Genomic DNA, 25,314 nt, shown 5'->3' on the forward strand with positions numbered 1-25,314 from the left:
TTCCTCATGGGAAATATGCTTCGGTGAAGTATTGCTGCTCTTTTGACTCTCCTATGTAAGTTCCTGCTAGGTTGCAAAAGCCCTGGGTGGTAACATTCTAAGCCTCTTACAGCCTTAATCCTGTCTCATGTCTAGTTCCATTAATTACCTCTTAGGGTTGAATAAAATGGACTTAACAAGCTAATGCACTTGGCTTTAACATCCCGGTTCTCCTGCTTTGCTGCAAGTCATGTCATGATGATGAGTGTGACACATGAACAGTCTCATTGAAATGTGTGAAGTCATCAGTCTGGTTAGGGCTTATCACAGAAGGACAGGGTTTACAGAACAGTTTAGACAGTGCTGGTTCTCCTTGTCTGTCCTCCAGCTCTTTTGTTTCTGCTCATGTTGTCTGGTCTTCTCTCACGGTACTTTGCCTCTTGTTTGTTTTTAGTTTGGATTCCAGATCGCTGATGCCCCTGTTGTTCCTTAAGATTTTGAGCCTATTTCCTAATGTAAACCTCAGATAACCCTTTTACTTTTGTACTCTTATTTGACTTCCAGGACTTTGGATTCATACATGACCTGATTCAACCTTTGTGTGTACTTTGGCTGCTGCTTAATTACCAAATGGTGTGCACAACCTGATTATGACTTTTAGGAACTGAATGTACCCTTTGTTTTAAACCAATCACTTGCTTCTCAGGTCAGCTTACATGCTGACTTTTCAACCCTCCTCCAGATCTCTGGACCACATTGAAGTCCCTTTGCCAACCCTCCACTTACCATACCTCTTCAACTTAGCACCCTTCACTGCTTGTATCCACAGTGCCCAGAGGTGGTGACCCATCTCTAAGTTGGCAGTTGATGGCTGTTTAGCCGAGCCACCCAACAGCCAGAGCATTGTGGAAAGAGATTTAAGTTTATTCTGATAGGTTTATTAAAATGATGAAATCTTTATTATGAAACCTTTTTAAGAAAAATAAATGTTTGTAATATATGTTTTAGTGTATTCCCTTTTGGCCTGAGGATGCTTCTAATGCACTGCTTGTTCAAGTTGAAAGAAATCAAGGCCCTCCCAAAAAGATACATTTTAACAAGCAAGAAAATTGTATTTTATTGCGTCTGGATGATGAGGTGGGTGGTGTGTGTGTGCACATGTGTGTGTGATTAGAAAAGCTATTATATACTTACTAGTAATTTTATTTGTCTGATTTTTTTTCCCTTTCACCAAAATGAACAAACATTGATTTTTTGTAAAATGAAAAAGTACTAAAAGGAAACGGAGACATAATTTAATTGTTAAGCCGGAAGTTAGAGTGCCCAGAATGCTATAATGTACCACATCTGGAATTTGACCCATTTCCTGGTTTCCCACACATGCAGTAGAGAATCCTGAACTGCTTTCTTAATCATCCAAAGTGTATTAAGTTATGAATAGTCTTATTAAACGTTATTGGTTAATATTCTTTGGAAAATGGTCACATAAGAGAATATTTTCTTTTTTCTTTTGCTAGCTTGGAGGTGTTATAGCAGAGGTTAATTTGGCTGAACATTCTACAGTTATTAGATTTTCAGATTATCATGATGGAGCAGCTACATTCCTGTTAATAAATCACACCAAGAGTGACATTGTTCAGTACAACCAAAGGTAAGAAGATTATCACACAGTGACTTTATGATGATTTCTTAACAACATAGCACTGATAATGCCATTACAGCTATGTAAAACAATGTTCTCATTTTTTAAAAAAGGTATACTGACATATAAAGGGGTAAAACTGACATAATATCTATAATTTACTTTTTTTTAATTGTGGTGTAATTGACCTATACATGATACTAGTTTCAGGAACACAACATCATGATACAGTATTTGTATATGTACAAATGAGTCTAGCTAACTCCCATCACCACATGGAGTTACAAATTCTTTTTCTTCTGATGAGATTTACTTCTTCTGATTTCTTCTCCTGATAAGATTTACTCTCTTCTCAACCTTCAAATGTACAATGCAGTATTATTAACTGTAGTCTCCATGCTGTGCAGTCCATCCCCATGACCTGTTTTACTACTGGGAAGTTGGCATCTTTTGACCACCTTCACCTACTTTATCCACACCCTATCCCCACCCCTAACAGCCACCACTCTTTTCTTTTTATCTACACATTTATATTTTTCTGTTGTTTAATGGTTGTGTTTTTGGCTTTTTAGATCCCTTACGTAAACGAATACAGTATTTGTCTTTCTCTGACTTATTTCACCTAACATCATGCCCTCGAGGTTGTCACAAATGGCAAGATTTCCTCCTTCTTTGTGGATGAATAATAATCTTTAGTATTTATACACCATAGTTTCTTTATCCATCGATGGACACATACATTGTTTTCATGTCTTGGCTATTGTAAATAATGTTGTGGTGACATGGAGATGCCTGTATCTTCTTGAATTAGTGTTTTTATTTCCTTTGGATAAATACCCAGAAGTGGAATAGCTAGATCTTATTGTATAGTTATATTTTCCATTTTTTCAGGAACCTTCATACTGTTTTCCACAGCGGCTGCACCAATTTACATTCCCACCAGCAGTACAGTAGTGTTCTTTTCTCCACATCATCAGCAGCACTTAATTTCTTTTCTTGTCTTTTTGATAATAGCCATTCTAATTGGTGTGAGGTGACAGCTCACTGTGGCTTTGATTTGCATTTCTCTGATGATTAGTGGCATAAATTACTTTCAAATGCTTCAAAAAAAGAAAAAAAAAACTGAAGCAAGTATGGCAAATTTGGTCATTGTAGAATCTGGCGAAGAAATGTAAGGGTTTATCACAAGAACTTGGTTTTTCACATTTTTCTTATTTTTAATGAACATAATGTGAATATTGAAATGTCTGGTTTTTGCAAACAGTAGATACCTTCTTCTTGCTGACTGGTGTGGGAAGGGACTGCTACATTTCTAAGCTTCTTAAAGACTAGATTTAAATCTTGGTTTTCCAAGACTACTCTTACTATCATTTGTTTCAATTTGCTGTTTGTTTCTCTTACTGCTCCCAGGCTCTCAAATTCATTTTGTCTGCTTTTTTGTTTTCAGCTGTCACTTGTCAGTGGGCCCATATTTGAGTTCACTTATGCTTTCCTTCCATTGCTTAAATGTATGCTTCTAACCACTGATTAAATCAAATAAGCATTGAGTCTAGAGCCCAAGACTGGACTGGCAAATATGTAGAACTCCTCCTGCCCTATCAGTTCTCTCATTTGTGGAAGAAGTTGAGAGAGAGGAAGCCTGTTTTTTTTTGATTATCCACATTATTAAAAAAATATTTGGTTGATCAAAGCTGACAAAAAAATAGAAACAATTTCTCATTTGCCCTTCAATCCGTGTACCCTCAAGTAGCCTTGCCCATACAGGGTTAATAGAATTAAAATCTACAGAGAATGACTTGAGTATCTCCTTTATCCATTCAAGGATGGTGTATGTCTGGTAACATTCTAGATCCACACACAGGAGCAAAGTTAGTAATTCCTTATATGCTGTGAACGATGTAGGGCATCATAGTTTAATTCTCTGACAACTGGTTGAGTCTGGCTGAAGCTGAATAGAGACTTCTCAGGCTTGTCCTGTGGCTTTGCCCTTGCAATTATCTCTATCCATTTCAGATATAAAGTGTTTAGAAATCTTATCTACTGCACTGTTGTAATTATAAAAGTAAGTGATCCTATATTGAAATTCTGATAGCTAAAAAAATTGCAGTCTTCATGGAAATTTGTGAAATTAATAATCTGCAGTAATGAACACTGGATTTAAACTTAGAATTATTTGAAGTAGTTATTAAATCAAGAACCTCAGACTTTGGTTTAATATTGAATCCAGAGTCCTGTGTGCCAGTGATCCCCAAATCTTTACTCCAACATAGACTTCTCTTCAGCTTCAGGCTGCCACCTCCTCCTAATTATCAAATAACTAATAATTCTAATAGTCTCATAATTAATAGTAGCACATAATTAATAAATCACATCGTTAAGCTATTTTTTAAAGATCTCTTCTTGTCTAATCTTTCCCTTAATTATCCTAGCTCAGCCTCCCCACATTTCTTATTCAAGTAGATTTTTTTTATCTGCATCTCTGTAGCCTTGTCCCTACTAAACCCTCATTTGCCACCAGAGGTAGGTTTCCAAAAATACTAAATACAATCCTGTCTCTCTTGTTTAAAGTTTTTTAGTGACTTACCATATCTTTTACAGTAAAATTTGTTTCGAGGCTACCTTTCTAAATATTTCTCTTTCCCTATATTTAGGACCAGTTGAAGTCTTTGTTTCCTGAATCCCCTGGGTCCTTTCCATAGGTTTTCACCTTTTTGGTACTCCTTTCTGCCAGAAAAACTCTCACTGCCGGTGATCTCTTCCCTCACTACCTTAATCTGTACACCCAGTTTTTTGTTTGTTTTTTTAAATTTTTTTTTAATGTTTATTTGTTTTTTGAGAGAGAGACAGTTCACAAGCAAGGGAGGGGCAGAGAGAGAGGGAGACACAGAATCTTACATCTAGTCTCCAGGCTCTGAGCTGTCAGCACAGAGCCCCATGCGGGGCTCCAACCCACAAACCAGGAGATCATGACCTGGGCCAAAGTCGGATGCTTAACCAACTGAGGCACCCAAGTGCTTCTCTGCACCCAGTTTTCAATTTTACCTTTACATATGTAGATTAAAGCATTTGTCACATTGCATTGTCTTGTGAGTTTAAAACTGTGTGCCTGTGCATGTGTAGTTAACATTCTGAGGACTGTGGTTACTTTATTTTCTTTGAATTACAATTTCCTATCTAAGGTAAATTTGAGATGAAGTTTTTTGTAAAGAATATTCTTCAGTGAGTTAAACAGATTAAAACTTGTATGAATTAAAAGCATTTCTAAATATTTTAAACTAAGTTTATCCTGTTTACATTTACATTTGATTTTTTTTTCATGGAATAAACAAAAACTATAAGACTTTGTCTCCTCTGCTTTTCCTCTCTTGGCTTTGCTGTTTGTTGTTACTACTATGGTTGTTTCCTGCATATAAAAATTATAACTGTCAATTTTTTTAATTCCATAGAAAAATTGTGAAAAGAAAACCATGATCCTAAAATCCCAACACTGTTAACATTTTGATGCATTTCTTTACACACTATTTTACTGTGTATCTGTGTATTTATTATCTGTGTATTTCTGCATCTCTTGTTTTTATTAGCATTGTGAGCATGGAAGTTTGCTTTAAAACACCATTTTTAATGCACGATATTCCATCATTTAGATGCACTATAACTAAATACTCTTTTACTGAGAATTTTGGTTATTGTCTAATTTTATAATTTTTTAATAAAGATCTTTAACCCATTTGTAGTCCTTCCTTTTTAAATTTTTCTTTTAATGTTTATTTATTTTTGAGACAGAGAGAGACAGAGCATGGATGGGGGAGGGTCAGAGAGAGAGGGAGACACAGAATCTGAAGCAGGCTCCAGGCTCTGAGCTGTCAGCACAGAGCCCGACGCGGGGCTCAAACCCACGGACCATGAGATCATGACCTGAGCCGAAATCGGCCGCTTAACTGACTGAGCCACCCAGGCGCCCCTAGTCCTTCTAATAACTAAATTAAGATTCCTTGCTATTTTTTTGTTACATGGATTATTTTCTTCTCATGATGATTTGGAAAATACATGTTTTGTTTTGTTTTTCTCTTGAAGATTTCAGTGCATTTTAAATTTTGAGAGTGAAACAATATCTTCTAATTTACCCATCAAAATATGGAATACTTTTGTATTTTCAGCCTCTCTTTCCAAATTCCCAGTTTCTTCTGCATATAATTTGGAATTTTTGACTGAAATTAATATGAAATGATTAGTTTTTTTAAAAATGTGTTTATTCAGGGCTTTTTTGGGGCATTTGACAAGTTTATTTGACTAGTTGCTTAATATTTTTACATCCCAAGTCTTTAAGTTTTATTTATTTAAGTATATGTATCCAGTGTGGGGCTCAAACTCATGACCCTGAGATGAAGAGCCAGACAGACGCTTTTCCAAATGAGCCGGTCAGGTGCTCCTACATCACAATTCCCAGATTTTATTTTGAGCCATCCCTGGCTTGGTTGGAAAAAGTCTTAGAGTTAGTTTTTCAGTAAAGGTTTGTGGATAATAATGTTATGCTATTGCTTGTTCGAGAATGCCTTATTCTTGAAAATTAATGACAATTTGACATGAAATTTTAAGTCCTAACCTCTTGTCTCAAAATTGTATAGACACTGCTTCATTGTTTTCTGGCATTTACCATTAGAGAAAAATGTGAGACCAGTCTTAGTTTTATTCCTTTCTGAGTAACTGTGATTTTCCTCCATGTTTATGGGCAGGTGTCCCTCTATTTTCTTAAAAATTCAACATTTTACAAAGATGTGTGGGATGATACTCTGTTTTAATTAATTTTGTGCAATGCCCAGTCAAGTAACCTACAGAATCAGCTGCTTCTTCAGCTCAGAAAAGTTATATTCTGTTATTTCTTTGGTTTGTAACTTTTCCAGTTTTTTTTTTCTTTCTGGGAATCATTTTGTGAGCTGATTGAATTTCTTAGATTTACATGCCACGTCATAAGATTTTTTAAAAAATAATTCAGCTGTCTTGTTTTTGCCAGAATATGACCAGTACTTAGGGAAGAGGTACCAATTAAATTCTCTCAGATTTAGTATAGGTAATAGTTGGAATAATTTTCTCCAACAGTTCATTTGTGTTAAAACAGAAGTTCACAAAGAAGGTTCAAAAACGTGAAAATCTTTATTTTCTAAGTGAGATAAATCTTTTCCTGGAATATTCTCATTATTTTCTTAGAAAACTTCTTTTTCATTGTATAAGGAAAAAATTTCAATCTACTGTTAATCAAAACTATCACAAATGTCACTGGAGTCAGAATTATTTTGGGTTCTTTATATATTCATATATTTGCACTTAATGCATATTTTTACTATTTTTGGCAGTTCTCTCAGTGAAATAGAAGATTCCCTTCCTCCTGGAAAAGCAGTATTTTATACATGGGCTGATCCAGTGGGCTCTAGAAAGCTGAAGTGGAGATGTGGAAAAAGCCACGGTGAAGTAACACAAAAGGATGTACGTATTGGGTTGAGTATTATGGTGTTCTCAGCAGCCTTCTTCTTTTTTTTTTTTTTTGTTTGTTTTTAATTTTTTTAAAGGTATTCTCTGTCAGCCTTGCTAGTTTTAAGGACTGTTTTGTGTCTGTACTTCTAAACAAACTGCGAAAGATTTTAAAAGCAGCATTCAAACTTTAATGAAAAATGTTGAAGATCGGAAGGGGTCCTATTTTGTCTACATCATTATTCGCTGCTGGTATGTTATAAAAGGTAAACTGGGGTTGGGTCGGTGCTTTCAGCATTCGCCTCATGAACAGATACATTATCTGTAATGACAGTCATTTTAGGTCAGTGTGGCTTCTGTGAGCATCATTTAGGGAGGGATCCATGGAAGAATTTGTTTTTGAGTGTTTTTTTTTTTTAAATGGTAATGTTATGTGTAAACATTTCCCAGTAACATTTTGAATGACTTTCAGAAATTTTTATTAAAATTTTATTACTCTTTCAAAATTCATCTTAATTTGACCCCTACTCCAATGTCTTTTTTCTTAGCACTGATTATTATTTCTTATCGATGGGCCAGAGGTTATCTCACTCTCATTTTAGAGGGAAAACTGAATCATTAATCGTTTATTATAGGCTTGGTTTTGCTTAATAGTCTGTATCAAATTAAGGCAGTTGCCTTCTATTCTTAGTTTATAAAAATATGTGAGTGTTTGTATGTATGAAGGAGTGAGTATTGAAATTTTTTTAAAGGCTATCCATTTATTTTGAGAGAGCCCCCCCCGCCCCCCACACACACACACTGACAAATGGGGGAGGGGCAGAGAGAAGGAGAGACAGAATCCCAAGCTGTCTCCACACCAAAAGTGCAGAGCCCAATGCAGGGCTCGAACTCATGAACTGTTGAATCATGACCTGAGCCGAGATCAAGAGTTGGATGCTCAACCAACTGAGCCACCCAGGTGCCCCATGAGTATTGAATTTTTATCAGTTGTTATGCTTTTAATTTTTTTCTTTAAAGAGATAACTGGACTTAATCATATTTGGGGGGGGATGAATTACGTGGTTATTTTTTTAAATATTAGACTAACCTTGCATTTCTGGAATTGGCTTGCTAATGTTTTAATGTTTTACTTCTGCCTGTATTCACAAGAGAGTACTGTCTGTACTAGATTTTGATGTTAAAGTTTGCAGACATCTAAAACATGTTTGGAAGCACATGTTTCTCAATGAATGTATGTAAGATTCCTATGCTTTCTTCCTTGAATGTTGGCTAGAATTCACCAGTGAAGCCAAGCCATCTCTGCCTGAAGTTGTTTTTGTAGGAAGGTTTTAAATTACGAATTCTCTTTTGTTACTGTATATAGGACAATCCAGTTTTCTACTTCTGCTTCTGTCATTTTAGTTAGAGGTTTTCTAAGAATGTGTTTTATTTCATCTGATTTTCTGATATATTGATTACAATATTTTTATATTACCCATTTTTTATCTTTTTTTTACAGTGATTTTTTTTAATTCTTGGTATAGATTGTGCTTTGATTCCTTTTTCCTCAATAAGTTTTACTTAGGATTTATCAGTTTTATTCTTAGTTATGTTTTTTTTTTAATCAGAAAACCATTGTTTTGCTCTTTTGATGATCTCTGTTGCACATTTGTGTTCATTTTCACCAATTTCTTCTCTGATCTATATTATATTCTTTCATCTTTCTTTGGTTTTAATTTGATAAATTTCTTTTAAATTCTTGGGATAGATAGCCATTAGTCTGCTCGTGCTGCCTTAACAAGGTACCTTAGACTGGGGGACTTAAACAACAGACATGTATTTCCCACAGTTCAGGAGGCTTGAGGCCCGAGATCACACTGCCAATGTGGTGAGGTTCTGGTGAAGCTGGTGAGGACTCTTCTTGGCTTGCGGATGACGACCTTCTCACTGTGTCCCGACATAGTGGAGGAGAGAATGAGTGAGCTCTCTGGTGTCTCTTATAGGGATACTAATCCTGTTGGATCAGAACCCTAACCCCTCCTTTATGATGTCATTTAACTTTACTTCCAAAAGGTCCTGTATCCAATAGAGTCACTTTGGAGGTTAGGACTTCCAATATCATGAATTTGGGGGTGGGAGGGGACACAGTTGAGTTCATAGCAGACCCCTAGATCATTGTTTTTCAGATTTTCCTGCTTTTTTTGTTTTTTAAGAGAGAGATGAGCTGGGGAGAGGTGCAGAAGGAGAGAGAGAAAGAGAAGGAAAGAATCTTAAGCACACTGAGCATGGATCCCCAAACAAATCCGGATCCCACAACATTGGGATCATGACCTGATCTGAAATCGAAGTGGGACATTGAATTGACTGAGCCACCCAGCCACCCCCCCCGCCCCAGATTTTCTTCAGTTCTTATATGAAGTCACTTAAAATCCCAGATTTGCCTCCAAAAACAGCATTAGTTTTATTTCACAAATTTTTATGTATTTTATATTTCCTGTCCTTTAGTTCAAAATTTCCTAAATTTCATTTATATATATTTAATATTTTGCTTCAAAAATATATTTTATATTTTGGTTTCATGGTTACTTAGGTCTTTGCTTGATTTTTAAAATATGGGAACTTGCTAATAATGTCTGTTGATTTCTAACTTAATTCCACTGTGATTTGAGAACACACTCTGATTCAGTCCTCTGAAATTTATTGAGATAGATTTTGAAGACTAGCCTGTAGTCAGTTTTTGTGACTATTTCATGTATATTTGAAAAGAATATGTATTCTGTGGTTGGTTACAGTGTTCTGTATAAGTCATTTTGTTCAAGTCTGTTAATTTCTAAATCTTCTAGCTCATTAGTTTGTGTGTGTGTTTGCTTGTACATTACTGTGGAGTTGTATTCAAATTCTTCCATGGATATATACATTTATCTTCTTGTTTTGTTAAATATGGCTGTTATATTTTGAAAGTATGTGATTAGGTTGATACAGATTTAGAATTGTTACATTTTCCTGGTAGATTGATCATTTTAGTATTTAGTCATGCATCATTAGTATATAATATTGCAGTGCCTACCATTCTATCTTTGTTAGGTTTAAACATTTAAACTTAACAAAACTATCATAGGCCACAGTTTGCAACTGCCCACCTACTCAGAAAGATTCAGGCCAGGAGACCCAGTGTGCCAGCTTGGGAGCATCAGACATTTTCCACATCAGTTTAGGAAGCATTCTCTTTGGTTGGCTCAAATGACCATTTTGTTGTGATGGAACAAGGCTCACTTGGGTATGTTATGAGCCACTTTTGACTTATAAATGCTACTCCACAATAGCGGGTATCTCTTGTAACAGACCATGAGCGTAGCTTACAGGTGTTCTGCAAGGAACATATAGTTCTCATCATACTAAAAGAAACCTATAGCTTCCTATGATCTCACAACATGCGTTCTTGACTTTCTAAAACCTGTTGTATAAGAATACTTGCACCAGTTTCCCAATAACATGAGGACTTTAAAACTCTTATTTCAAGGGCGCCTGGGTGGCTCACTAGGTTAAGCGTCAGACTCTTGATCTCAGCTCAGGTCATGATCTCACAGTTCCTGAGACCGAGCCCCGCATCAACCTCTGCACTGAGCATGGAGCCTGTTTGGAATTCTGTCTCTCCCTCTCTCTCTGCCCCTCCCCTCCTCACTTGCATGCACACATTCTCTCTCTCTCTCTGTCTCTCTCTGTCTCTCTCTAACTCACTCACTTTAAAAAAACAAAAACAAAAACCTCTTACTCCATTTACCTCCTATCGTCTTACAGATTACTCTTACATGTTTTATTTCTAAATATGTTAAATACTGTAAGATGTATTATTAATTGCTTTTTGCAATTAATAGTCCATTTATTTATTTATTAAATATTTATGTATTTTGGGGAGAGTGCAAGCAGGGGAGGGGGAGAGAGAGGGACAGAAGATCTGAAGCAGGTTCTGTGCTGACAGGCTGACAGCAGTGAGCCCGATGTGGGGCTTGAACTCCTGAACCGCGACATCATGACTTGAGCCAAAGTTGGACACTCCACTGACTGAGCCACCCAGGTGCCCCGTCCACTTCTTTATTTATTTATTTAAGTTTATTTTGAGAGAGATCGAGGGAGAGAGCATGAGCAGGGATGGGGCAGAGAGGAGATAGAAAATCCCAAGCAGGCTTTGTGCCATCAATGCACAAACCATGAGATCATGACCTGAGCTGAGTTAAGGAGTTGGATGTTTAACCAACTGAGCCACCCAGGCTTCTCCCCCACTCCTTTTTTTTAAAGTTTATTTATTAACAGTCCACTTAAATTAACTCATGTTTTCCTTTTTTTGATTTTTCATTCCAACCGATATCTCCATGTTTCCATTTGTGTTCATTTTTCTTCTTTTGAGTATTTTTCTAATGCAGGTCAACAGCTGACAAATTCAGTTTCATTTGTCTGGAAATGTCTTTATTTTGGCCCTCCCCCCCTTTTTCTTTGATGGGATATTTTTGCTGGATGTCAGATTTCAAGGTTGGCCTTTCTGTTTTTTCTTCACCTAAGGACTCCAGTATTATGTAAATGTTAGACCTTTTTACCATCTCCCTTGTGATTTTCATGTTTCATTGTATATTGCTTCATCCTTTTGTCTCTGACCTTCAGTATGGATATTTTTTCCAACCTATCTTTGTACTTCTCTTGCAATGTCTACACTCTTGAAGTCATCCATTGAGTTAATTTTATTCATTGAAATGATCAGTTCTAGGATTTTTGCTGTGGAAGTTTTTTGTTTCAAAATTCTCTATCTTGTTACATAATTCCTTGATTATGTTAATCATAACTACTTGAAAGCCTATCTGGTTGATCTCTTGTGGATACTTTTAAATTTTCTCCTTTTTTCTTAGTTTTCACTCCTATCTATTCTTTATGCATGTTTAATTTTGTCTGTGTGCTGGTCGTAGACAATTTAAGGCTCTGTACAGTGTTAGCTTTTTCTTGAGAAGCTACGGTTTTGCCTTTGTCAGGCGGCTAGTCTAGGGGGAGATTACCATACTCTAAGTGGGGGTTGAAGTGATTTGCATCTAGTCTTCAGTCCTTGAAAGGACTGGTCTACTTTGAGTTTCCCCTGCTGCCTAGAATATAGCCCCTGGGGGACTCAACTAAAAGCCTAAGCTGTTGACCCCCTTTCTTTTCTTTTCTTTTCTTTTTTTTTTTTTTTGGCGTGTCTGTACTCCAGTTTTAGTCTCTGCATTTCTATGAGGCTTCACAGTATTTTTCTGATTTTAACTTCTCAGTGTCTGCTGCTACTTTTAGAAATGGCAGTTGACTTTTTGAGAAAGCAAGTCCAAATATAAAATTCATTTTTATTACCTTTCCTTCTCTTGCAGATCTTAATTCTCACTCCCTTGGTAGCTTTTATGTCTTTTCAGACATGTTTTCCTTTTTATATTTTGTCTGGCAAAAAGCCCTTGTTCTTAGCAAGAGCGTTGGGCCAAGACCACCTGCTCATCAATTTCTAAGGCAGTAAGTTATAGTAATTTTTCAAAATTAAACTTGTTAGTGTATGGGAATGTCATGGCATTTTGTGTATTGATTTTTGTATCCCAAAAACTCACTAAATTATTAATATTGATTACTTGTTTTTTATTTTTCTATATGGACAGTCATACACAAATAACAAGGATTTTGTTTTTCCTTTTTTAATCTTTTCATTTTTAATTTCTTTTTGCCTTACTGGACTGGCCAGGATCTTTGTATACTATTGAAGTGGTGTTTGCACATATTTTTGCCTTGTATCTTACCTTAAATTACATGCTTTCAACATTTCACCTTTAAATATAATCTTTACCAAAATTTTGTATTTCCTTTTTTGGAGGACAGTTTGATAAGAGGTTTAAAAATAACTTCTCGGGCCGCCTGGGTGGCGCAGTCGGTTAAGCATCCGACTTCAGCCAGGTCACGATCTCGCGGTCCGGGAGTTCGAGCCCCGCGTCAGGCTCTGGGCTGATGGCTCAGAGCCTGGAGCCTGTTTCCGATTCTGTGTCTCCCTCTCTCTCTGCCTCTCCCCCGTTCATGCTCTGTCTCTCTCTGTCCCAAAAATAAATAAACGTTGAAAAAAAAAAATAAAAAAAAAATAAAAATAACTTCTCAGGGCACCTAGGTGGTTCAGTTGGTTAAGTGTCTGACTTTGGCTCAGATAATGATCTCACAGTTCATAAATTCAAACCCTGCATCAGGCTCTCTGTTGTCACTCACACCCTAGGGCTTTGGATCCTCTGTCCCCCTCTCTTTCTGTCCTTCCCCTGCTTGCTCATGTGCATGCTTTCTCTTTCTCAAAAATAAAAATGAACATGAAAAAAAAAATTCTCATCTACTCTTTGTTTACTAAAGGTTTTTATTATGATTGGATTTTGAATTTTATAAAATGCTTTCTTCCAAATAGGTGCTATTTTATTTGCATAACATTTTCTTCTTGCTTTAGACATCCATCTTGAATCACTTTTTGTCAGTATTTCATTCCTCCTGTAGAATGTCCTTGAGTAAGTACTTGTTGATGGTGAAATGTAGTAGTTACTGTCTCTAGGCATTTTTATTTTGTGCTCTTATGTTCACTGAAGGATATTTTTGCTGAGTAAGGAGCTCTGGGTTGAGTGTTATTTTCTCTTAGCATATTAATACATTTTTCCATTATCTTATGTGTTTCTATTGTGTCCAGCGTCGGTTTTGTTTTGTTTTGCCTTGTTTTTTGTTTAATGTATTTGAGAGGTCTGCCTATATTTGACCTAATTTTAATTTTTTTATTCCTGGGTATTAGAATTTATTCAGGAAAAAATACTGTATTTTTATATAAATAATCTCATTTGACCTCTTAGCACTTTTGCATATTTATATCATAGTGATAGCTAAAGTTTATAAAGATATATCTGAAACCCACTACAGAAAATTTGGAAATTTGGACTTCAGAATTATTTGCAAATAAATTAGTTTTCTTATTTCTCAATGTAGTTTTAATGCTATATGTTTTATTTTAGAAAGTATTGTAAGTAGGGGCGCCTGGGTGGTGCAGTCGGTTAAGCGTCCGACTTCAGCCAGGTCACGATCTCGCGGTCCGTGAGTTCGAGCCCCGCGTCGGGCTCTGGGCTGATGGCTCAGAGCCTGGAGCCTGTTTCCGATTCTGTGTCTCCCTCTCTCTTTGCCCCTCCCCCGTTCATGCTCTGTCTCTCTCTGTCCCAAAAATAAATAAACGTTGAAAAAAAAAAATTTAGAAAGTATTGTAAGTAGATGGACTCTTCCTGAGTATTGACTTCATGGTAACTCCAGTTTTTAATATCAGTGCCTTATAACATGAATGTGTACATACTATGTGTTCTGCCCCCACTCCATCTGTGGGGATTACATTCCAAGACCCCCAGTGGGTGCTTGAAACCACTGCTCATACCAAACCCTGTATAAACCATGCTTTTTCCTAGGCATACATGCCTATGACAAAATTTAATTTACAAATTAAGCACAGTAAGAGATTAACAACAAAAACTAGTAAAATGAAACAATTATTTACTGTAATAAAAGTCATATGAATGTGGTCCCTCTCTCTCTCAAAATATCTTGTGCTCTACTTCTTATGATGATGTGAGATGATAAAATGCATACATGATACAATGAGATGGAAGATGTAGGCAGTGTAACATAGTATTAGATTACTGCTATTGACCTTCTGACCATATGTCAGAAGGAGAATCATCTGCTTCTAATACACGGTTGACCACAGGTAACTGAAACTGTGGAAAGCAAAGCCACAGAGAAGGGGGACTACTGTATATTAAAATCTCCTGTTAATCAGAATATTCGCTAGAATACTGACTAGAAATTCATGGCTCACTGTTAATTATTAGAATTTGCTGTATTCATCTTGTCATTGAACCTCAAGACCCTGATGATAACGCAGTGCTTATGTATAAGGGCCTCCTGCAGAATTAACCCTGTGATGAATATCTCTGCTTTGTAGAGTGTGCAACTGAAGTCTCAGGCATTTTTTATCCTTTTTCATTCAGCTCTGTAAGGAAATACAAATTTCTGACTGAACAACTTTTTAACATATAACACACTGATTAATCTTAAAGCAGAGAAAATAATACTTTTTGTTATTGATTAGCCTGTAAGGAAGACTATTTAGTTAGATTTTATTAAGATGTTCAAAGAATAGTTGATCTATCTTCTTGATTAATAACTTCATGATAATAATGACAGGAGCTAACATCAAATGATTTTAATTATGTAAATTTCCAAATGTTACACAATATTAATTCATTTAGTTTATTCAGCTCTTTGAAAGAGCTGCTGTCACCATTCTCATTTTTCAGTTGTAGAATCTAGATTTCCTGTTGGTTAAGAGCAAACTCTAATTTTTTATTTTTTGGTTGTTTTGTTTTAGGATATGATGACACCTATAAATTTGGGGAAAAAGACCATTTATTTAGTTTCATTCTTCGAAGGCTTACAGCGCATTATTTTATTCACTGAAGATCCAAGGGTATTTAAAGCAACATATGAAAGTGAGAAAGCAGAGTTAGCGGAGCAAGAAATTGTGTTGGCCTTACAAGATGTTGGAGTTTCCCTCGTCAACAATTACACAAAGCAAGAAGTAGCCTATATTGGCATTACAAGGTTAGATGCGTTAAAATTTGGATAAAATTAAATGATTAGTTCTTAATAAGAATGATGACTGTAAAATCTAAAATAATGTAAAGTTTTGTAAAAATGCTTTTGAGATTATTTTTTTTACCTTTTGAGATAAAGATATATCAGAAATCACTTTTATAAATCCTGTATTATGTTGATGATTCTCTCACCTTTCCAAAAAGTAATATTTATTCAGCTTATCAAAGGTATACCTTATGTAACATGTCATAAGGAAGAATTTAATTTTCCATTACCACCCACCACAGTGTAAGATACAGGATAGATCCTCCATAAATAGTTGTTGGAGGAATAAAGCCAATCACTTTTTAATTTGACCTTGACACTTTAAGATATAATACAGTGATACTGAATTTATCATTTCCCCTGTAAGTCATTTTAGAGTAAAACTTATTCTTTCCTTTATTCCTTTAATATTCCTGTTCATAAGTACCTCAAGTAAAATTAATCTGTATATATTTGTATATATTAGTGCCTGATTTGAGAGCATTTCTAGATTTCCAGCAGGAAAGTGTAGTTTTGACCTTGACTTAAACTCTCAAATAAACATATACATTAAAGGTAATTGGTACAGATTTAAATTTGTTTTTCTATATAAATTCATCTAGAAATGCCCTTGATTTTTCAATGAATGGAATCCATGCCATTTAAAAAGGAATATTAAAAACTATTAAGAATTTTTATTCCCCAAAAATGTGTTTATTTGTTAAGTGCTGTGCTACATTGTGTGAATGCAAAGGGGGATAATACATGATTCCTACCATTCTGTTTAAGTGAATACAAATATTAGAGGGAATTGATAGATTTATTACACAACTTACATACTTAAACAGGGTGAAGTAACTTTAGAATGTTTCTATTCTGTACACAGGTCTCTCAGCAATTTTTCAGTAAATTATTTGTTCCCTGCTCTCTTAGATTACTGTTTCACACTTTGTCTTGTTTTAAAACCCCATTCTCTCTCTCATCTTGCTGCTTTGTATCCCATTTCACTGAGAAAATTAATGAAAAGGAAACTTCCAGCGACCTACCCCTCCAAAAATCACAGCTTCCTACCCATGAGCATTTCCTACCCATGTCCTATACCAACATCTTCTCCACAGTAATTATACTAATACATGTGCTACTATTAAAAAATTTTTCAACTTTGCACTCTTTTCCGTTTCTTTTTGCCTTCTTGAGGCATTGATCCAGCAATTCTCTTCTTCTCCTATGTAATAATTTTTGGGTCTCTATTGGATTATTCCCATCAGTATTAGTTACTTCAAATTAAAAAATTCTCTTGAGCCTACTTTCCCTGCTACCTACTGTGCATTTCTTGCTTTCCATTTATAGCCAAACTCGTCAAAAGTGTCATCTGGTAAAAAAAAAAAAAAAAAAAAGTGTAATATTATTTCCTAATTCATTTTTTACCCATTTTTTTAACCACTGCCAACAAGACTTTACTTTCAACACACCATGAAACTGATCTTGTCAAGATCACCAGAGACCTATGTATTGCCAGGTCCAGTGTAATTCCCAGTCCTCATGTTGCTTAAGTTTGTAACACTTACACAGATCCCTTTTCTCTCTCTCTCTCTCTCTCTCTCTCTTATTAATGTGGTTTAAAAACTTTTTTTTTCATTTATTTATTTTGAGAGAGAGGGAGGGAATGCAAATGGGGGAGGGGCAGAGAGAGAGAATCCCAAGCAGTCTCTGCGCTGTCAGCCTGGAGTCTGACATGGGGCTCCATCTCATGAATTGTGAGATCATGACATGAGCCGGAATCAAGACTCAGTCGCTTAACGGACTGAGCACCCAGGCGCCCCAAATGTGGTTTTATTAAAGCACAGAAAGAACTGCCACACAGATCCCTTCTTGATAGTTTTCTTTGACTTGACTTCCAGGATACCTCCCCATCCTTGTTTTTCTTTCTTTGCCAGAATTCTCCGTCTCATGTGTTGATTCCTTGTTTTCTCAACTGCTTAATATTGGGTGCCCTGAAGCGCTCAGACATGAGTCCTTTTCTCTGTTTCAAATACCACATATATGCCAAAAATTTGAGCAATATGTATATCTTTAACCAGACATTTGTCCTGAACTCCACGCTTGTATATCCACTGCCTACACAAAATAGCTACTCTTACATCTAAGAGACTTCTTTAAACTTCATATGTGTAAAACCTAACTCCTGATGTCCTTTTACGAAAACCTCCTTCCCCATTGGAATCAATGACTACCTCCCTCTAGTTGCTCAGGTCAAAAGCTGCAGGATCATCTTTGATTCTTCTCTGTATCTCACACCCCATACCTATGTAATACAATAATTACAAGTTCTGTGCTGACTCTACCTTCAAAATAGACACAGAGTCGGTCAGACTGGTCAAGTTTTTACTGCCTCACTGTTCCCCCCTAGGTAGAGCCATCACCATTTTTCTCCTGGTTTATTCCATTAAACTCCTAACAAGTTTCCAGCTTCTAACCTTTACTCCTATCCTTTCCCCCTCTGTCCCAACACACATTGTATTCTTTACAAAGTTTAAGTCAGATGATGTTGCTGATCTCATAATCTTTCAATTATTTCCTAATTTCAGAAGAAAACTCAAAGTTTTTACAGTGTCTTCCAAGGCTTTACATTCAAAGTCTATAATCTGTAAGGCTTTATATTACGTGGCTTCCCACCATCTGTCTTATTTCATCTTCCACTCTTAATGGTCCCTCTCCCTGAAATGCTCTACTCTGTTGTCTGCTGGATAATTCCCTTACCTCCTGTAAGGTTGCTGAAGTCTCATCTTCTCAGTGACACCCCCCCAGTGACCATGCTGTTTTACTACTGGCATATCCCAGTACTCCACATCCATCTCACCCTGTCTACTTACTCTTTTTTCAAAAGCATTTCACCTCTTACTAGCTAAAATATTCTAACTTATTATATTTACTATTGTCTGTCACTCAGTGATGATAAAGCTCCAGTATGCAAAGATGTTTACTGATAATATCCCTACCACCTAGAATAGTGTCTTAGTAAAAGTCTAAGTAGTAATAGAATGAATTTGTATTTTTAAACTTGTAGTGTGTTTGCATATAACTGAGGATATTGTAAAATTTTACTGAAAGTTTTGGAACTCATGTAATAAACCAGCTACAATGGAAATGTTTATAAATGAGTACCATGATTTTTGCTTTCATATAAGTTCTGATGTGGTTTGGGAGACAAAGCCCAAGAAGAAGGCAAGATGGAAGCCAATGAGTATAAAGCACACTGAGAAGTTAGAAAAAGAATTTAAGGAATATACTGAATCTTCACCTTCAGAAGATAAGGTTATTGAGTTGGACACTAACATTCCGGTAATATTTTTAAGTAATGATGTGCGGTTTTAATTTGTACCTGTTGTAAATAGATGAATCACTTTTGATTTTTTTTTAAGTTGATTTATTTATTTTGAGAGAGAGTGCGGGAGGGGCAGAGAGAGAACTCACAAATCGACTGTGAGATCATGACCTGAGCCAAAACCAAGAGTTGGACTCCTAACCAACTGAACCACCCTGGCACCCCTCACTAGTGAATTTTTAAGGAAAGTCTGGTTTCCTTACAAAACAATTAATTATACCATACATACTTTATATAAAATGCTTTAAAGGGAAAGTTGTCTATGTTAGCAACGCATACTTTTAAGAAGCCAATATGGTATTTTAGTTAAATTTTTTTTATCATTTTTTAGTAAATTTATATAAAAGGTGATACAATAAAAAGTGAATATTTTTTGTGAATTGTATTTAAAGATCCAACCTAAACCTAATCAAATTGCAAATGTCTAATCTAATCAACTATGTAGCCTATTACTTCAGTTAATATTATCTTAAAAGTTTTTGGTACAAATTTCGGATTTTAATCAGTTTATGAATTCAGAGAAATTGTATTTTGTTGGGGGGGCATGTTTTTCAGGTTCGCTTCACACCTAGTGGCACTAACATGAAAATTCTGCAACCACATGTAATAGCCATACGAAGAAATTATCTTCCAGCATTAAAAGTAGAATATAGCACATCTGCACATCAGTCATCATTTAGAATTCAAATTTACAGAATACAGGTGAGTCTGAAAAGATACTCAAATTATATTCATAAGGAACATAGCAATAAACCAAATGTGTTCCCATGGTCACTCTAGTACTTTGATTTCAGTGTTGAACTAGACTGCTGATTCCTTCTACTTATTAAATCCTGTTATTCTAGTCAAGTTCTGTAATTAACATGTTAATATACCAACCTGGTTTTTTTTATTTTCATAGATCCAAAACCAGATACATGGTGCTATATTTCCTTTTGTGTTTTATCCAATTAAACCTCCCAAGTCGGTCACCATGGATTCAGGTTTGTTTGTATTTTAAATTGCCATGAAAATGTTTGTATTAGCTGTATGGTTTATTTTACTATAAAAATATGAAATGAAACCATTCTCAAGTTTAGTTTCTATGGGATCATTAGAAAATTAAATAGCATGGAAAAGGAACAACAGGTACTCAATTAAGGTCAACACAATATTGAATTCTGAAGAAAAGATTAATTAGAAACTTTTAAATATTTAGAAATATTACTTAAAAAATGGATTGCTGGTTTGTAAACCTCTGATCTAAAAACCAGTAGGATCTCTGAATAAATTTTGAAGGAATTTAAATTCAGAGTGGTTTCCAGCCATGAAAACTGTCCTGTATTCTCCAAGTCAGTGTGATGACAAGTCCTTTGTTCCATTCTCTTCCCCTTCACTTCTATCTTTTCTATCCCTCGTACCCTCACTTTGTCTTTGCTACCCCTGCCCTTGCCTTCCAACCCCTACCTCCACACCACTGGCTTTGAACTCTCTAAGGTGGTATTCATAATCTTCTTGGAAGCTTTTGACCATTGTACATGCCCAAGCCCCTCCACCCAGAAGTCCAGGACGAGACCCTGAAATCTGTGTTTTCACAGTGTTTGCCTTGTGATTCTAATGCATACTTCTACTTTAAAATCACTCACTAATTTAAAGGATTAGTTATCCTTAAAGTGAATACAGATAACTTAAAAAAAAATCCTAGAGTCTGAAATTAAGACTGTAATGGATCTTGCAAATAGCAATTTTAATTGATACTCATAATTTAGTAAATAATTTAGGTCTCCATTGTAATGTGTATTAAATTGCAAGAAAGTGCTTATCTTCCGCTTAAAGCATCATGGGATTAATCCTATTTATTACTTCTGCAGCTCCAAAACCCTTCACAGATGTCAGTATTGTTATGAGATCTGCAGGCCATTCCCAGATTTCACGTATTAAGTAAGTGTCTTAATATATTTCTTGTGTTTATTTAATGTTTCGATTTAAATATGTGAGCTAATTGTACTCTTTTAAAAAAAAATTCAGATGAGTCAAATGTTTAAATGCAAAATACTAAATTATACAGGTCATTAGGAAAAATCTATTTTATAATTTTGGAGAGTCAGAGGCTGTGAATGAAATATACTTAGGTATTAACTGTGAGGTATTTTGCTACTTTATCATTTGTTTTCTGATAGGTTTTCTTTAATTACTGTATATCATTTTAGAAAAAAGAAAGAAAATAGTGTCTTAAAATTAAGTCACTATCCAGTCTAAGAAGTAGAACATTGACAGAAACATCCATCTGTATTTACTCTCCTATTTCTTGTGTTCTCCACCCTATCAACCAAGAACTATCTTCATCCCTTTTTAAAATATAATTCTATTAAATATATGTATTTAAATATTCTTCCTTGTGTTCCCTTTTTTTCCTAATTAAAAAAATTTTTTTCAAACTGAACATAGACTTTTGGGAACTGGATTTTTTCATTCAACTTATTACTAAATTTTATTTTCTGTGTAGATAGAGTTTATTATCACTAATGTATAATATTCTGTATGACTGTATAGCACAATTTACTTGCCAGTTTTTTCTCTATAGGCATTTTTACATTTTGAGTTTGTTGCTGTTATGTGTTGCCATGATTTTTCTTATTCATCTAGAAAATCCTCAGTTTCAACATTCTAATAGTTATCTAATGCTTTTTTCTAGCTAATTTTCTTAATGCACTTAATCAATGATTTTATGTTTTCTGCTTTGTAATAATAGGTACTTCAAGGTGTTGATCCAAGAAATGGATCTCAGATTAGATCTTGGGTTTGTCTATGCTTTAGCAGAACTTATGACAGAAGCAGAAGTGACTGAAAAAACAGAGGTAAGTCTTAAAATGATAGCATTGATGGGAAGGGTTCGGGAAGAGGAAGACTAAAAAATTATAAATTCTTGATGTATTAATATGGTTTTAATCCACTGGTGGGTAAAGTGGTAGAAGTCACATTTTCAGATTGTAGATGACGTGTAAGACAAGTGAAAATAGCCTGTTTAAGGTGTGTTAGCAAACAGGAGGAAATGTTTTAAGCCAGTAGTAGTGACTAGCTAGTAGTCATGTTCACATCCACTGTTTTTTCCTATTTTATTTTCCTGGGTTACTTTTGTTTTAATTAGTAACTGAGAAATTTGGCTGTGACCAGGATATCCTGCGAAGGAAAAGGTAAAAATAAAAGGTAGTATGTTACTTGTGACTGATAGAAAGACTATAAAATCACAGTGATAGAGTAGAGCCTATATGATCTCTTTTTCAGCTGTCTTCATAAGAATTCTGAAGATAAGACAAATTATATGGGTAAAAGAATATATACTTTTTTCTTTTAATAGCAATTTATTGAGATATAGTTCACATACCATATATTTTAATCAAAGTGTACAGTTCAGTGACTTTTAATATATTTACAGAATTGTACAGCCAGCATTACTATCTCATTCCAGAACATTTTCATCATCCCAAAAAGAAACCATGCCAGTCCCATACAACCACTAATAATATACTTTCAGTCTGTTGGTTTTCTTACTCTAGATATTTCATATTAATAGAACCATACACTGCGTAGTTATTTGGAAGGGAGGGGCTTCTTTCACTTAGCATGATGTTGACAAGGTTCATTCAGGTTGTAGCATCTATCAGTACTTCTGGCCAACGAATACTCTGTTGTTATAGATGCATTCCATATTGTATATAGCCATAGCCAGTGCTCTGTGGATATGCCACATTTTGTTAATCCATTCATCAGGTAGGGACATTTGTGCTGTTTCCACATTTAGGCTATTATGAATAATACTGCTGTGAATATTTGTGTACAAGTTAAAATCATATAAAATGTATGATTCTAATTTCAGTGTCATCATCAACACTTGTTATTATCTGTCCTTTGAATTCTAGCCATCGTAGTAGATGTGAAGTATGTCTTTGTAATTTTGATTTGCATATACCGGATGAGTAATGACTGAACATCTTTTGATGTGTTTACATATCTTCTTTGGAGAAATGTCTTTGAGATTTTTTGCCTGTTATTAAATAGGTTGGCTCCTTATTATCAAATTGTAAAAGTTCTTTATATATTCTGAATACAAGTTCCATATCAAATCTATGATTTGCAAATACTTTGACTCATTCTGTATGTTGTGTTTGACTTTCCTAATGTCTTTTCAAGTACAAAAGTTTAATATTAATGAACTCTGAATTCTCTTGTTGTTGCTCATGTTTTTGGTGTCATCTTTAAGAGTCCTTTGTGAAATTCAAGATTATTAAGGTAATAAAGATTTAGCCCTATGTTCTAAGCATTATTTACAATCAGGTCTTTCATATATTTTGAGTTTATTTTTGTACGTGGTATAAGAGTCCAGGATCACCAGTCTTTTGCATTTGGCTCTTCAATTGTTCCAATACCATTTGTTGAAAGACTATTCCTTCCTCATTAATGGTCTTGGTACCCTTGTCAAAAATCAGTTGATCGTAAATATATGGTTTTATTCCATTGCTCTCTAAGTCCATCTTTGTGCCAATACTGCACTGTCCTGATTATTATTGTTTTGTAGTAAGTTTTGAAATTGAAAAGTATGAATCCTCCTACTTTCTTCTTTTTCAAGATTGTTTTGACTATTTAGGGTCCTTTTGCAATTCCGTATGAATTTGAGAGTGAGCTGGACAATTTCTTTGGAGAAGTCATCTGGGGGCTTGACAGGGATTACATTGAATCTATATACTAGCCTTAGGGTTTTGACATCTTAACATGATTAAGTCTTGCAGTCTATTTTTTTTTTATTTTTTTTTAATGTTTATTTATTATTACACAGAGCATGAGCATGGGAGGGGCAGAGAGAGAGGGAGACACAGAATCTGAAGCAGGCTTCAGGCTCCGAGCTGTTAGCACAGAACCTGATGCGGGGCTCGAACTCACAAGTTGTGAGATCATGACCTGAGCCAAAGTCGGTCGCTTAACCGACTGAGCCACCCAGGCACCCCGAGTCTTACAGTCTTTAAACACTGAATGTCTTCTATTTAATGTAGATTTACTTTCTTTCAACACCGTTGCATGATTTTCAGAGTGTAAATTTGGCTTTTGTTATATTCATTATTGAATATTTCTTTTCTTATAGCATGAACAAAATTGTTTTCTTAATTTCATTTTGGTTTGTTCATTGCAAGTGTATGGAAATACACTTAATGTTTTTATACTGATCTTGTATTCTGCAGTCTTTCTGAACTCATTTATTAGCTCTACTAGTTGTTTTGTGGGTTTTCCTTATATAAGATCATGCCATTTGAGAATAGTTTTACTTCTTCCTTTCTGATCCAATCTGGATGACTTTTGTTTCTTCTTAATTGCCCTGCTGGAACCTCTAGTACAAGGTACAGCATTGAATAGACATGTCAAGAGCAGACATCCTTGGTTTGTTTCTGATCTTAAAGGGAAAGCTTTCAGTCTTTCACCATTAATTATGGTATCAACAGTAGATTTTTTGCAGATAACCCTTCATCTGTTTGAGTTCGCTAATATTGCCAGTTTATTAAGTGTTTATCATGAAAGTATGTCACATTTTGTCATACGTTTTTTCTGCATCTGTTGGGATGATCATATGGTTTTCGTTGTATTGATTATATTACACTGGATGTTAAAACAACCTTCTATACCTGGGATGAATCCCACTTGGTCACATATATAATTTTTTTTAAATATTTGTTTGGTTTGGTAGTATTTTGTTGAGGATTTTTGTGTTTACATTCATGGGATATTGGTCTGTCATCGGCCCAACAGTAGATTTTTTATACATGTGTAATTTAGTCATTTGATTTTTGAATTAAAAGAAGAGGAAAAGATTATATATTTTTACCATCTTTTATACTTGCATAATTGTCTTCACACCAGTGCTGGCTGTTGTTTGTTTGTTTGTTTGTTTGTTTGTTTGTTTTTTCATTTGAGTTCTGATTACTACTTGGGGTCACTTGCCTTCAGCCTGAGGAATCTCATTAGAATTTCTTGTAAGACACACTTGCTAGCAGTAAACCAGCTAGCAACTAGTTTGTAACAAACTAGCAACTAGTTTGTCTTTATGTCCCTTCGTTATGAAAGGTAGCTATACTGTGTATAGGATTCTTGGTTGGCTTTTTTTTTTTTTTTTCATTTAGTGCTTTGAATATGTTAGCCCACTCTCTTCTTGCCTCCT

The 25,314-nt window shown here is 35.2% G+C and overlaps 1 protein-coding gene across 4 annotated transcripts in view; it reads left to right on the plus strand.

Moving 5' to 3' along the window:
- Positions 1–25,314, plus strand: part of VPS13A (vacuolar protein sorting 13 homolog A) — a 256,431-nt gene that overhangs the window by 189,315 nt on the left and 41,802 nt on the right. For all 4 annotated transcript variants that reach the window (XR_006710274.1, XM_045469045.1, XM_045469046.1 and 1 more), the window contains exons 51-59: positions 988–1,116; positions 1,497–1,630; positions 6,973–7,102; positions 15,495–15,727; positions 18,934–19,087; positions 19,686–19,832; positions 20,032–20,113; positions 20,981–21,050; positions 21,862–21,967. Coding sequence is in view for 3 of the 4 variants with exons in the window: in XM_045469045.1 (XP_045325001.1) it covers positions 988–1,116; positions 1,497–1,630; positions 6,973–7,102; positions 15,495–15,727; positions 18,934–19,087; positions 19,686–19,832; positions 20,032–20,113; positions 20,981–21,050; positions 21,862–21,967 (1,185 nt within the window). In the remaining variant the exon portion in view is untranslated. The remainder of the gene's footprint in view (positions 1–987; positions 1,117–1,496; positions 1,631–6,972; positions 7,103–15,494; positions 15,728–18,933; positions 19,088–19,685; positions 19,833–20,031; positions 20,114–20,980; positions 21,051–21,861; positions 21,968–25,314) is intronic.

This window comes from Leopardus geoffroyi, chromosome D4 (genome assembly GCF_018350155.1).
Source record: "Leopardus geoffroyi isolate Oge1 chromosome D4, O.geoffroyi_Oge1_pat1.0, whole genome shotgun sequence".
Taxonomy (NCBI): Eukaryota; Metazoa; Chordata; class Mammalia; order Carnivora; family Felidae; genus Leopardus; species Leopardus geoffroyi.